The following is a 12,305-nucleotide window of genomic DNA, read 5'->3' as shown; positions in this document are numbered from 1 at the left end:
ATTGCGCATTTTCTGCTTTCATTGTTCGTTGGGGGATTCGACTTGTGGACGGCGTACTTGCGTGGAGCAATCTCTTGGACGGGCGGTCATCTTTGTTGGAAAAAATGGGGGGAGGAACAGGTGTTCCTCCTGCTGGTTGGGAGGTCAGGATTTGATTTTCTTTGCTTGTGGGGAGACGGGCGTCGGGTGGAGAAGGGCGTCGGTCGTTTTGACTCTCTAGCACATGGGTGCGAATGGGGAGACGTGGGCGGGTATCTGGTTTTTCCTTGGGTATTGCATAGAGGTCGTATCGTTCATTCGAGTCGGCGAGAGCTCTCCCTCCTTGCTCGTAGTAGCTCGCAATTCGGACACTTGCATCATCTCGTGCTGTTGAGAGCCCCCTCATCTCCACAGCCCATATGCGCCCTCAGTAAACTTCCACAGCTTCACCGTCCCATCCTCACTTCCCGTGGCATACAACTTCCCATCAGGCGAGAAGCACGTGGTCCACACAGGCCCATGATGTCCTTTGCCCGTCTCCAATTCCCGCTCCGAGTCCCAATCCCATACGTGCACCCACGTATCCGAGGGACTGCCAGTCACAAATTTCCTCGCAGCACCATTGACCGCCACGCTTGCTACTTCGCGCTCCGTCCGGATGTGCTTGATCAATTGGCCCGGCTTGCCGCCGTCGAAGATGTAGACGTTCTTGCCTGCAGCGACGCTGACGACGCCTTCGGTGGCTGTAGCGCCAACGCCGATGTTGAGTTCGCAGGAGGTGGGGAGGGCGTGGATGGGGTGGGAGGCAATGCTGGCGCGGCTGCGCAGGTCCCACCAGCGGATGTTCTTGTCGTCTGAGGCTGTTACGAGGATGTTGGAGTCACGGGACCAGATGATACTTTTGATTGCGGCTTGATGCTCTCCTGTGCCGACTTCGTAGCACGGGGTGGTGTCGGCGCCGTTGGAGGTAGAGGGAGAGGTGGAGGCTGTTGTTGGGAGGCCATTGCTTGCTCTTGACAAATCGTAGATTCGTAGCTTCTTTTCCATCCCGCCTGTTGCTAGGATCTGGGGTCGTCCTACTGGAGGAAAGGCAACGGCTCGGACGATGTGGTCATGTTGGAGAGTGTGCAGCGTCTCGCCGGTATACGTGTCCCACACTCGAGCGGAGAAGTCAGCAGACCCCGTGGCTGCAAGTGAGGCGTCATCGGACAGACGCGCGCTCCAGACTGCGCCTTTGTGACCGAGGAAGGTTCCTATCCAATCCCCCGTCAGGCCGTCGCGGAGCATGGGATTGTTGTCTTTGCAGGCTGAGATCATGTAGTATTGCGCTGCGGAGCCGGGGGTGTGGGTGAAGGAGGAGAAGGAGACGTGGGTGATGGGTCGGGAGTGGCCATGGCAGGTGAGCGGGACGATCTTGGTGGTTTCTGCGGCGCAGTGTCAGTGTGTCCGGCATTGGGGTGCGAGGAGAACGGGAGCAATACCAGATGCTGCCTTGGTGTCGTCTTGCCGTGTGAATGCAAAGTCTGCCATGGTGCGTGGGGAATGAGGGATTGGGTCGATGGTGACGAGGAATGTCGTAGGAGGTGGGTGGAAGGGAGGCAGGACAGAAGAGAACGGCGTATCTCGTGAAGTCGTAAAGGTCGTGAATGCGGCCGGGCAAGCAGAGGCAGGCAAATCTCGTGAGTCTATAGTGTACAAATCAACGCCGTGCGCACCATAGCAAGTGTCCCGACGAAGGGCAGAAATGAATGGACATCAAAGACGAAAGGAGAAGAGAGGGGGACAAGAGGAGATGCAGGAGAGGCAGGCAGAGGATGTGTAGTCGATGCACACCTTGCGCTAGTCGATGCAGCGACTTTCTTCGCGTGCGAACTGGTCCATGCGCGGCTGTAGTCCACCGTACAATTTAGAGTTCGCGCCTGCGGCTCGCCCCTGCCAACGCTCGTGCATAAACACCGACCTGCCCGCCCTCCATCTCAGGCCATCTCCCCACTCACGACTACACCACACAGCGCTGACCGCCACGGCCCTCGACTCCCGGACATCCTGGACCACTGGCCAACTACAAGGACTGGACCGACGCCCCGAAGACCCTGCTCCCTGGACCCCACACTGGACAACGCAGCGTAACCGCGGACCACTGAAACACCAGGAGTGCAACATACTCACTTCACTTGCAACCCGACATCGCACGTACTACACATCACATCCCGCTACCGTGAGACATCTACCCGTCTCCCTACAACCCGCAGAAGCGTCGACAATGCGCCCTTAGCACCGCATATATCGAACGCCAATGACCTCTTCCCCCATCCGGCCAGGCGCAAGCCTGGAGGAAGCACTAGACTATTACAAGCGACAATACGAACAGCTGGAGACCGACCTCGCCGAGTTCCAAGCTAGCAGCAAGGAGCTCGAAGAGCAGCTCGAGCGCGACATCGAGAATGCGGAGAAGAGCGAGCGCAAGCTCCGGGAGCAACTCGAGAAACTGACCTTCGAGGTGGAGGAGTGGAAGACGAAGCACAAGCAGGCCAAAGCCGAGGCAAACAGTGCCCAGAATGCTTTGCAGAAGGAGATCACAACCATACGGGAGAGCAATCGCGCCATGCAACTCAAGCTACGCGACATCGAAGTGGTGAACGACGATTACGAACGCCAGGCTCGAAACACGGAGTCGAGTCTGGAAGACCTGGAGAGCAAGTGCAACGTCGCCATTGAGCGCGGAGTGTTGCTGGAGGAGGAGGTCCGATCCGGGGAGCAAGAACGGGAGGCGTTGAGGATAGAGACACAACGGCTTCGCGACGAGCTATCGGAGCTGAAGGTGGAGAGTGAAATCACGCAGGAGAAGCTCCGCCTAGCTGATGCGACCGTCGAACGACTGCGTTCGCGGAAACCGAGCCCATCGACTGTCGAGAACTTGCGCACCAGAAGTCCTGGTAGTGAGGTCAGCCGTGTTACGCCTTCTTCACCCTCGGCATCCACGCCTCCGCCCAAGTCAGACACTGCTTCGGAAGCACTCACGCCTCCATCGCCCGCGCTCTCCGACGCCCTAGTGAACGGAAGAGCGGATCCTAAACCTCCGATACGCCGATCTGCCCTTCCGGACACGAGTGCGCCACCACGTCCAGTGCTCAACGGGCCTCGAGCGCAACTGAGGCAGTCCAGAGGGCCGTCAGCGACGTTCAATCATGCTACAACGAATGACCCCAGGGCGATGAGACCGCCGCCGTCAAGACCACGGCCTGTACCCCGCCCTAGCAATGTCGCCTCCGAGGGCCTCCCTCGCTCCGACTCACTCTACCAAATCCGAAATCTCCGCGGTCGTATGCAGAAGATTGAGGAGCGCGTGCAATCCGCTCGCGCAAAGCTGCCCCCGCCGAAGAACATCACGCCAAAGGGCTCGCCGCGCAGCACCAGCTCCGCCCTAGGCGACAACCTACCAACATCCATCACAATGCGCAGAAGCATCCGCCAGCCGAGCAGCAACCTTGATTCGCAAGCGGACGGCGCATCTTCCGATGTGACTGGCGCGTCCGACACCCCAAGCAGACGCCAACGACAGAGCTACGCCAAACGGCCGTCGTTCGGCTTCCCTCGCCCACCGTCCGCTGCATCAGACCGACCAGTTTCCGCCCACGATCGCCCTCCTTCAGCAGCGAATGTACGGCCTGCCAGCCGTGTGAGCATGGCATCTAGTTCATCAGCACTCAACAATCGCCCGGGCAGTAGAACAGGAGCTCACACGCCGATGAGTCCGCCACAGCACCGGCGCACAAGCACCGCGATCCTAGACCGAGCTGGCAGTAGGCCTGGCGGCGGCGCTGGCTACAGCACTACCCACCGCACCCACCGGCCGAGTGCGAGCGTGGGCGAACTGAGACGGATAGCCGCGGCGGCCGCGGAGAATGACGACAGCAGTATCAGTTCAAGCGCGTACTACGCCCCAACGAGTCCCACTCGCTCCAGTGGACTCCAACCTCCTGGCACCGCGGGGAGAAGACAGAGCTCGGGTCTGCCGCAGCCGCGGGGACTTGGGTCGCGGGCCAGTATGGGGTTTAGAGGTGGAGGGCGAGCTGGAGACGATGACGATGTTACGATTACGACGGGCATGATGAGGTCGCCTCTTGGGCGGAAGGGAGTGGTGGGGGATCTGGGGGATCTGGGGGAAACGTATTAGAGGTGGCAAGACGGTTATTGCTATGAGCAATGTGCAGATACCGATTCTGCGACATCCCAAGCCTTTTCTGTGTTCAAAGTGTTTAATGCCTTCCGATTTCGTGGTTGTATCCCATGTTTCCGAGTTAAAAATAGTAACCCGACCGGGAGATCACTTCAACGGTGGTGTATCGCTGTCAAAAGGGGAGCAACATCACCAGCAATCACATTACGACGACCACAAGACTTGGCAGAGTAGGAAATTGGGTTGGATGCTTGCGAGAATCGGGTGGGAAGATACAGTTTGGAGGGCGGAGGGTGGAGGGTGAGGTACCCGTGTACACTTGCTTCTGCAGCCCGACGCTTCGGCATTACTCGCCCCGCGTCATTGAGCCTTGCCCCAACGCGGCTCCGCGCTCTCCTCAACCGCGACCATCTTGCGCCCGCCCAACGCACGCGGGCTCAATGTGGACGACAGCCAGGAGACACTCTTGCACTGGACGAGTGAGAGGTGTTCTGCTCCTCGCGCATGTCCACCGTATGCGATGACGGCTGCTCCGGGCACAAATTCAAGGTATATTTGCGTCGGGACGAGGAAGGTGCAGCTTGCCTAATTCGGCTCGGCCCAACATGTCATCGCGCTTTCCGCGCCCGTTTTAACAACGTAACGTTTGGTGAAAATTTAATGCATCATCATCCAGCAGCTGCCCCAGCTCGTCCCAGCGGTTGACCCCTACTGTCTGCCTTCTCCACCTTCACCACTCTCCCTTCCATCTTCTCTGCTATCCTCGATCGCGCGCCGCTTTTCCAACAACCTCCATACCATCCTAATTCCCTTCATCTTTGTGTTTCCTCGCTCCTTTCCCCGAGTCTGCGCGCCACCCCCCGACGCTCGTATTCCCGCGAAGCCCCCCCGCAAACTTTAGAGCATCTTTTGCGCTTCGTCTTGTTTCTTCTCCTGACCCGCACCATCATTTCTCCGAGGCTTCACGCAGACCACCTCCTCTCCACGTCTGCCGCACTCACTGCTTCGCCTCGTTTTCGCCACCAACACACCTCACTCACTGCATGACCTCGCCCTCCAACATGGCCGACGCACAGGCCGGAGCGCCCAAGGTCAATGGCACTACAAATGGCACCTCCTCCAGCTATGCCGCCCAATTCGACCTTAAGCCCCATTTCATCGGAGGCAACAAGCTCTCCAAGGCCCCTCCCAGCAAAGTCAAGGACTTTGTCGCCGCCAACGATGGTCACACCGTCATCACCAACGTAAGCAGTCCCTTCGAGAGCTGTGGCTAGCCCTCGGCCATGTACTAACTCGAGTCCCAGGTCCTGATCGCCAATAACGGTATTGCTGCCGTGAAAGAGATTCGGTCGGTGAGGAGATGGGCATACGAGACATTTGGCGATGAGCGGGCCATTCAGTTCACCGTCATGGCCACGCCGGAGGACTTGGCCGCCAACGCCGACTACATCAGATTGGCCGATCAATACGTCGAAGTGCCCGGCGGCACCAACAACAACAACTACGCCAACGTCGAGCTGATCGTCGACGTGGCGGAGCGTATGGACGTCCACGCCGTCTGGGCCGGCTGGGGCCACGCTTCGGAGAACCCCAAGCTCCCCGAGTCTCTCGCCGCTTCGCACAAGAAGATTGTCTTCATTGGTCCTCCGGGATCTGCCATGCGATCGCTCGGCGACAAAATCTCCTCCACCATCGTTGCGCAGCATGCTGGTGTCCCGTGTATCCCGTGGTCAGGCACCGGAGTCGACACGGTCTCTGTCGATGAGCACAACATCGTCACGGTCGAGGACGATATCTATGCCAAAGGCTGCGTCACTTCCGTCCAGGAGGGTCTGGAGGCAGCGAGAAAGATTGGCTTCCCCGTCATGGTCAAAGCCTCCGAGGGCGGTGGTGGCAAGGGTATCCGCAAGGTCGACGATGAAGAATCTTTCCCCGCTCTATACAAGGCCGCTGCGAGCGAGATTCCCGGCTCGCCCATCTTCGTCATGAAACTCGCCGGCAGCGCGAGACATTTGGAAGTCCAGCTTCTCGCTGATCAATACGGTAACAACATCTCCATCTTCGGCCGCGATTGTTCCGTGCAGCGAAGACATCAGAAAATCATCGAAGAAGCTCCGGTCACCATCGCGAGCCAAACCACTTTTGCAAAAATGGAAAAGGCCGCAGTCTCGCTGGGAAGATTGGTCGGCTACGTGTCTGCTGGTACCGTGGAGTACCTCTACTCGCATTCCGACGACAAGTTCTACTTCCTCGAATTGAATCCCCGTCTGCAGGTCGAGCACCCCACGACTGAGATGGTGTCTGGCGTCAACCTCCCCGCCGCCCAGCTGCAGGTCGCCATGGGTCTTCCCCTCCACCGCATCCGTGACATTCGCTTGCTCTACGGTGCCGATCCGCACACTTCCACCGAAATCGACTTTGGCTTCGAGACGGAAGACAGCTCTTCCCGACAGCGGCGTCCGAGGCCCAAGGGACACTGCACAGCCTGTCGTATCACTTCTGAAGATCCCGGCGAAGGTTTCAAGCCGTCGTCCGGTACGATGCACGAACTGAACTTCCGATCGAGCTCCAACGTCTGGGGTTACTTCTCCGTCGGTGCGGCCTCCTCCATTCACAACTTCTCCGATTCGCAGTTCGGACATATTTTCGCGTACGGCGAGAACAGATCGGCGTCGCGGAAGCATATGGTCGTTGCTCTCAAAGAGCTCAACATTCGTGGTGACTTCCGCACGACTGTTGAATACCTTGTGAAGCTGCTGGAGACTCCAGCATTCGAGGACAACACCATCACCACTGCTTGGTTGGACGAACTGATCAGCAAAAAGGTGACGGCCGAGCGACCGGATCCAATGATCGCCGTCATTTGCGGTGCAGTGACCAAGGCACACGCCGCGAGTGAAGCGTGCATGAATGAATACCGTCACGGCCTTGAGAAGGGACAGACGCCCAGCAAGGACATCCTCAGGACAGTCTTCCCCGTCGAATTCATCTACGAGGGGATGAAATACAAGTTCACCGCGACACGCTCTAGCATCGACAGCTACACCCTTTTCATCAACGGCAGCAAGGCTCTTGTTGGTATCCGTTCCCTCTCTGATGGAGGCCTCCTGGTCCTTCTCGGTGGTCGGTCGCACAACGTCTACTGGAAAGACGAAGTCGGTGCCATCCGCTTGTCGGTGGACGGCAAGACTTGCATGCTCGAGGAGGAGAACGACCCCACCCAGCTTCGTACACCTTCTCCTGGAAAGCTCGTCCGCTACACCGTAGAGAACGGCGAGCATGTCGGGAAGAACCAGGCCTTTGCTGAAGTTGAGGTCATGAAGATGTACATGCCTCTCCTCGCTCAAGAGGATGGTATCGTCAACCTCATCAAGCAGCCAGGGGCCACCCTCGAGGCTGGCGACATTCTGGGCATCTTGCAGCTGGATGATCCGTCCAAGGTCAAGTCAGCCCAGCCTTACCTCGGCCAGCTTCTTGACTTTGGTGAGCCTGTCGTTCTTGGTACGAAGCCGCCTCAGCGATTCGCCAATCTCTTCCGCATTCTGGAGCACATTCTCCAGGGCTATGACAACCAAGTCATCATGAAAGACACCCTCAAGGAGCTCATCTCGGTCCTGCGAGATCAAGAACTGCCCTACGGCGAGTGGGCTGCTCAGGCATCCGCGCTTCACGCACGTATGCCGCAAAAGCTCGATTCTGCTTTCGAGGAGATTGTCAAGCGTTCGCATAGCCGCCATTCCGAGTTCCCTGCGAAGCAGCTCCAAAAAGCATTCGAAAAGTTCCTGATCGACCACGTTGCGAAGGGCGATGTTGATGTTCTACGATCCACCCTCTCGCCTCTCGTGGAGATTATGGAAAAGTACACCGACGGCCTCAAGGCTCACGAGTTCCACACATTCATCAAACTCTTCGAGCAATACTACGCCGTCGAGAGCATTTTCTCCGCGCGTCAGAACCGCGACGAAGAAACCATCCTCTCCCTGCGTGACTCGAACAGGGACAAGCTGAGGAATGTCGTCCAAGACGTCCTCTCGCACACACGTGCAAGCGGAAAGAACAAGCTCATCGTCGAGATCCTCGACGCATACCGCCCCAACCAGCCGGGAGTTGGCAATGTCGGAGACTACTTCAAGCCTTCCCTTTCGAAGCTTGCGGAGCTGGAGGGACGAGCCACGGCCAAGGTTGCCCTCAAGGCTCGTGAAGTGCTCATCCAATGCGCCATGCCATCCCTGGAAGAACGCACACAGCAAATGGAACACATCTTGCGTTCTGCCGTCCTGGGATCGCGGTATGGCGAGAGTGGCTGGGAGCACCGAGAGCCCGATCTCGATGTCATGCGAGAAGTGGTGGACTCCAAGCATACCGTCTTCGATGTGCTGCCTCAGTTCTTCATTCACAAGGATCCCTGGGTCTCCCTAGCGGCGCTGGAAGTTTACACTCGACGTGCCTACCGAGCTTATCAGCTCAAATCCATCGACTACAACGTCGCCAGCGATGCGCCATACGTGCTCTCGTGGGACTTTGCCCTGCGCAAGGTCGGCGAGGCCGAATTCGGACTTCCGATAGCATCGGGATACCCGTCTGCCCCTGGCACGCCTGGAACGGGCATGTCCTCGCGCGTACACTCCGTCAGTGACATGACATACCTGTCGCGTAACGCCGGTGGTGCCGAACAGATGCGCCGTGGTGCCGTCGTACCTGTCCCCTTCATCGACGAAGCGGACGAGTATCTGATGAAGGCTCTGGAGACGCTTCCCCGAAGTGGCGAGCGAGCAAACGTAAACAGCCCTCTTAACCACCTAACGGCAGATCTGTCGCGTTCGCGGACCCCTCAGCTTGCGGTCTCTAGTGCCGAGCAAGAAGAGGAGCTGACAGCAGTGTGCAACGTCGCTGTCCGCGATGCAGAGAGCTTGGACGACAACGAGATCCTCGGTCGACTGAAGCCGATCGTCGCCAGCTACAGGGACGAGCTGCTCGCCCGACGGGTTCGCCGCCTGACATTCATCTGTGGCCACCGCGACGGCACATATCCTGGATACTTCACCTTCCGCGGCCCGTCCTACGAGGAAGATATCAGCATTCGTCACATTGAGCCCGCTCTTGCCTTCCAGCTTGAGTTAGGCCGTCTGAAGAACTTCCACATCAAGCCCGTGTTCACGGAGAACCGCAGCATCCACATGTACGAGGCGATTGGCAAGAATGCCGAGAACGACAAGCGCTACTTCACCCGCGCCAGCGTGCGTTCCGGACAACTTCGAGACAACGTGCCGACTGCGGAGTACATGATCTCCGAGGCCGATCGACTCATGACCGACATTCTCGATGCAATGGAGATTGTCGGCAACAACAACTCCGACTTGAACCACATCTTCATCAACTTCTCCAACGTCTTCCCTCTGGATACTTCGGAGGTCGAGGAGGCGCTGGGTGGCTTCTTGGATCGCTTTGGTAGGCGCGCTTGGAGACTTCGCGTTACTGGCGCGGAGATCCGAATCGTCTGCACGCACAAGAGTACAGGCGAGCCTGTGCCCATTCGTGTCATCATTACCAACACCTCGGGCTACATTGTGCAAGTGGAGTTGTACGAGGAGCGCAAATCGGACAAGAGCAACGAGTGGTTCTTCCACAGCGTCGGCGGCACCACCAAGATCGGCTCGATGCATCTGCGCGCCGTGTCTTCGCCTTACGAGACCAAGGGCGCGCTGCAGCCGAAGAGGTACAAGGCTCACATCATGGGCACGCAGTACGTCTACGACTTCCCCGAGCTGTTCCGCCAGGCTATCGAGAACAGCTGGACCTCGACGGTGTCGCAGCACCCGGCTTTGAAGGAGAAGCAGCCCGTCCGGGGCGAATGCATTGAGTATAGCGAACTCGTGCTGGACGACTCGGACAATCTTCAGGAGGTGAACCGCGACGCCGGCACGAACAATATAGGAATGGTCGGCTGGATCGCCACGGCAAAGACTCCTGAATACCCACGAGGACGACGCTTCATCATCATTGCCAACGACATCACCTTCAAGATTGGCTCGTTTGGACCGCTTGAGGACAAGTTCTTCCAGAAGTGTTCTGAGCTGGCACGCAAGCTTGGCATTCCGCGCATCTACCTGTCTGCCAACTCGGGTGCTCGTATCGGCATGGCGGAGGAGCTCATCCCCCACTTCTCCGTGGCGTGGAAGGATCCGGCGAGACCAGAGGCTGGCTTTGAATACCTCTACCTCACACCGGAGAAGAAGGCTCGTTTCGAGGACGGCGCGCTGAAGCACGTCATCACGAAGGAAGTCAAGATTGGCGGCGAGACTCGCCACGTGATCACCACTATTGTGGGCTCAGAGGAAGGTCTCGGCGTGGAGTGCTTGAAGGGCTCTGGCTTGATTGCCGGCGAGACGTCGCGCGCTTACGACGACATCTTCACGATTACGCTCGTCACCTGCCGCTCCATCGGTATTGGTGCCTACCTCGTTCGTCTTGGACAACGTGCCATCCAGATCGAAGGCCAGCCCATCATTCTGACTGGTGCGCCCGCTCTCAACAAGCTGCTCGGCCGTGAGGTCTACACCTCTAACCTCCAGCTTGGTGGCACGCAGATCATGTACAAGAACGGCGTGTCACACATGACGGCCGAGGATGATTTCGCCGGTGTCTCGAAGATTGTCAAGTGGATGTCTTTCGTTCCTGACAAGAAGGGCAACCCCGTGCCCATCTCTCCTTCCGTGGATAGCTGGGACCGCGACGTTACCTTCTACCCCCCGCAAAAGGCCACTTATGATGTCCGACATCTCATCGCCGGCCAACAGACCGACGAGGGATTCCAGTCAGGTCTCTTCGACAAGAACTCCTTCGAGGAGGCTCTCGGTGGCTGGGCGCGTACCGTTGTCATCGGTCGTGCTCGTCTCGGCGGCATCCCTGTTGGTGTCATCGGTGTTGAGACTCGATCTGTGGAGAACGTCATGCCGGCCGACGCGGCCAATCCGGAGTCGATGGAGCAAGTCACTAGCGAAGCGGGTGGCGTCTGGTACCCCAACAGCGCCTTCAAGACCGCCCAGGCGATCCGCGATTTCAACAAGGGCGAGCAGCTTCCTTTGATGATCCTCGCCAACTGGAGAGGTTTCTCTGGTGGCCAGCGTGACATGTACAACGAGGTCTTGAAGTATGGCTCGTACATTGTCGATGCACTGGTGGATTACAAACAGCCTGTGTTTGTGTATATTCCGCCTTATGGAGAGCTTCGTGGTGGCTCATGGGTGAGTTGCAATTCCTTGATCGAAATGATGCAAAAGCTAACGATATATGTTAGGTCGTCCTCGATCCCACCATCAACCCCGAGTTCATGGAAATGTATGCCGACGAGGAATCGCGCGGCGGTGTGCTCGAGCCCGAGGGCATCGTGGGCATCAAATACCGCAAAGACCGCCAGATCGAAACGATGGCGCGCCTGGACGCGAAATACGCCGACCTTAAACAGCAGCTCGCGGCCAAGGGCCTGACCTCCGAGCAGCAGAACGAGATCAAGGCCAAGATGACCGAGCGCGAGAACCTGCTGCTTCCCACATACCTCCAAATCGCCCTGCAATACTCCGACCTGCACGATCGCGCGGGCCGCATGAAGGCCAAAGACGTCATCCGCTTCCCGCTGGTGTGGTCTCAAGCCCGTCGCTTCTTCTACTGGCGCCTGCGCCGCCGTTTGAACGAGGAGTACGTGCTGCGCCGCATGGCGTCCGCGCAGTCTAAGGATCTGCCTTCCTCGCGCACCACGAATCTCAAGACTCTGTCGGCGTGGTCGGCGATCCCGAAGTTCGACACGGACGACATGAGTGTTGCGCTGTGGTATGAGGAGCAGCGCAAGATGATTACGGACAAGATTGAGGGGGTCAAGACTGATGCGATTGCGTTTGATGTTGCGGCTTTGCTGAGGAGCAACAAGAATGGCGGGTTGAAGGGTGTTGCGCAGGTGCTGAGCATGCTGCCTGTGGAGGAGAAGGAGGAGGTCCTCGCTTGGTTGAAGAAGCAGTGAGGATGAGATTGTGATTTTTCTGCTTGTGTAGATAGGGTATATGGAACAGATGGCGATTTGGGGGAGTTGTGTATGCGTATAGAATGTTCAATATGCGTTTCTTTGCTTGATTTCGCTGGCAGCTGTCCCTCT

General features: G+C 57.9%; 3 protein-coding genes across 3 annotated transcripts; 2 read left to right on the top strand and 1 right to left on the bottom strand.

Annotated features, from left to right (window-relative positions):
* Positions 1–381: 381 nt before the first annotated feature.
* Positions 382–1,509, bottom strand: BDY17DRAFT_324982 (WD40-repeat-containing domain protein; the record flags this gene model as incomplete). Its single annotated transcript, XM_033737288.1, has 2 exons — positions 382–1,403; positions 1,461–1,509. The coding sequence occupies 2 exons, from the start codon at positions 1,507–1,509 to the stop codon at positions 382–384; spliced, it is 1,071 nt and encodes a 356-aa protein (XP_033589288.1).
* Positions 1,510–2,275: 766 nt separating this feature from the next.
* Positions 2,276–3,898, top strand: BDY17DRAFT_230908 (NUDE protein; the record flags this gene model as incomplete). Its single annotated transcript, XM_033730216.1, has 1 exon — positions 2,276–3,898. A coding segment is annotated over one exon (1,623 nt), but the record flags the coding sequence as incomplete, so codon positions are not given.
* A 938-nt stretch (positions 3,899–4,836) lies between these two features.
* BDY17DRAFT_346758 (acetyl-CoA carboxylase acc1) lies at positions 4,837–12,270 on the top strand. Its single transcript, XM_033738115.1, has 3 exons — positions 4,837–5,403; positions 5,464–11,403; positions 11,457–12,270. The coding sequence occupies exons 1-3, from the start codon at positions 5,203–5,205 to the stop codon at positions 12,171–12,173; spliced, it is 6,858 nt and encodes a 2,285-aa protein (XP_033589286.1). The 5' UTR covers positions 4,837–5,202; the 3' UTR covers positions 12,174–12,270.
* The last annotated feature ends 35 nt before the right edge of the window (positions 12,271–12,305 follow it).

This window comes from Neohortaea acidophila (assembly GCF_010093505.1).
Source record: "Neohortaea acidophila strain CBS 113389 unplaced genomic scaffold BDY17scaffold_6, whole genome shotgun sequence".
In the NCBI taxonomy this organism is placed as follows: Eukaryota; Fungi; Ascomycota; class Dothideomycetes; order Mycosphaerellales; family Teratosphaeriaceae; genus Neohortaea; species Neohortaea acidophila.
This window is presented reverse-complemented; position numbering and strand designations above follow the sequence as displayed.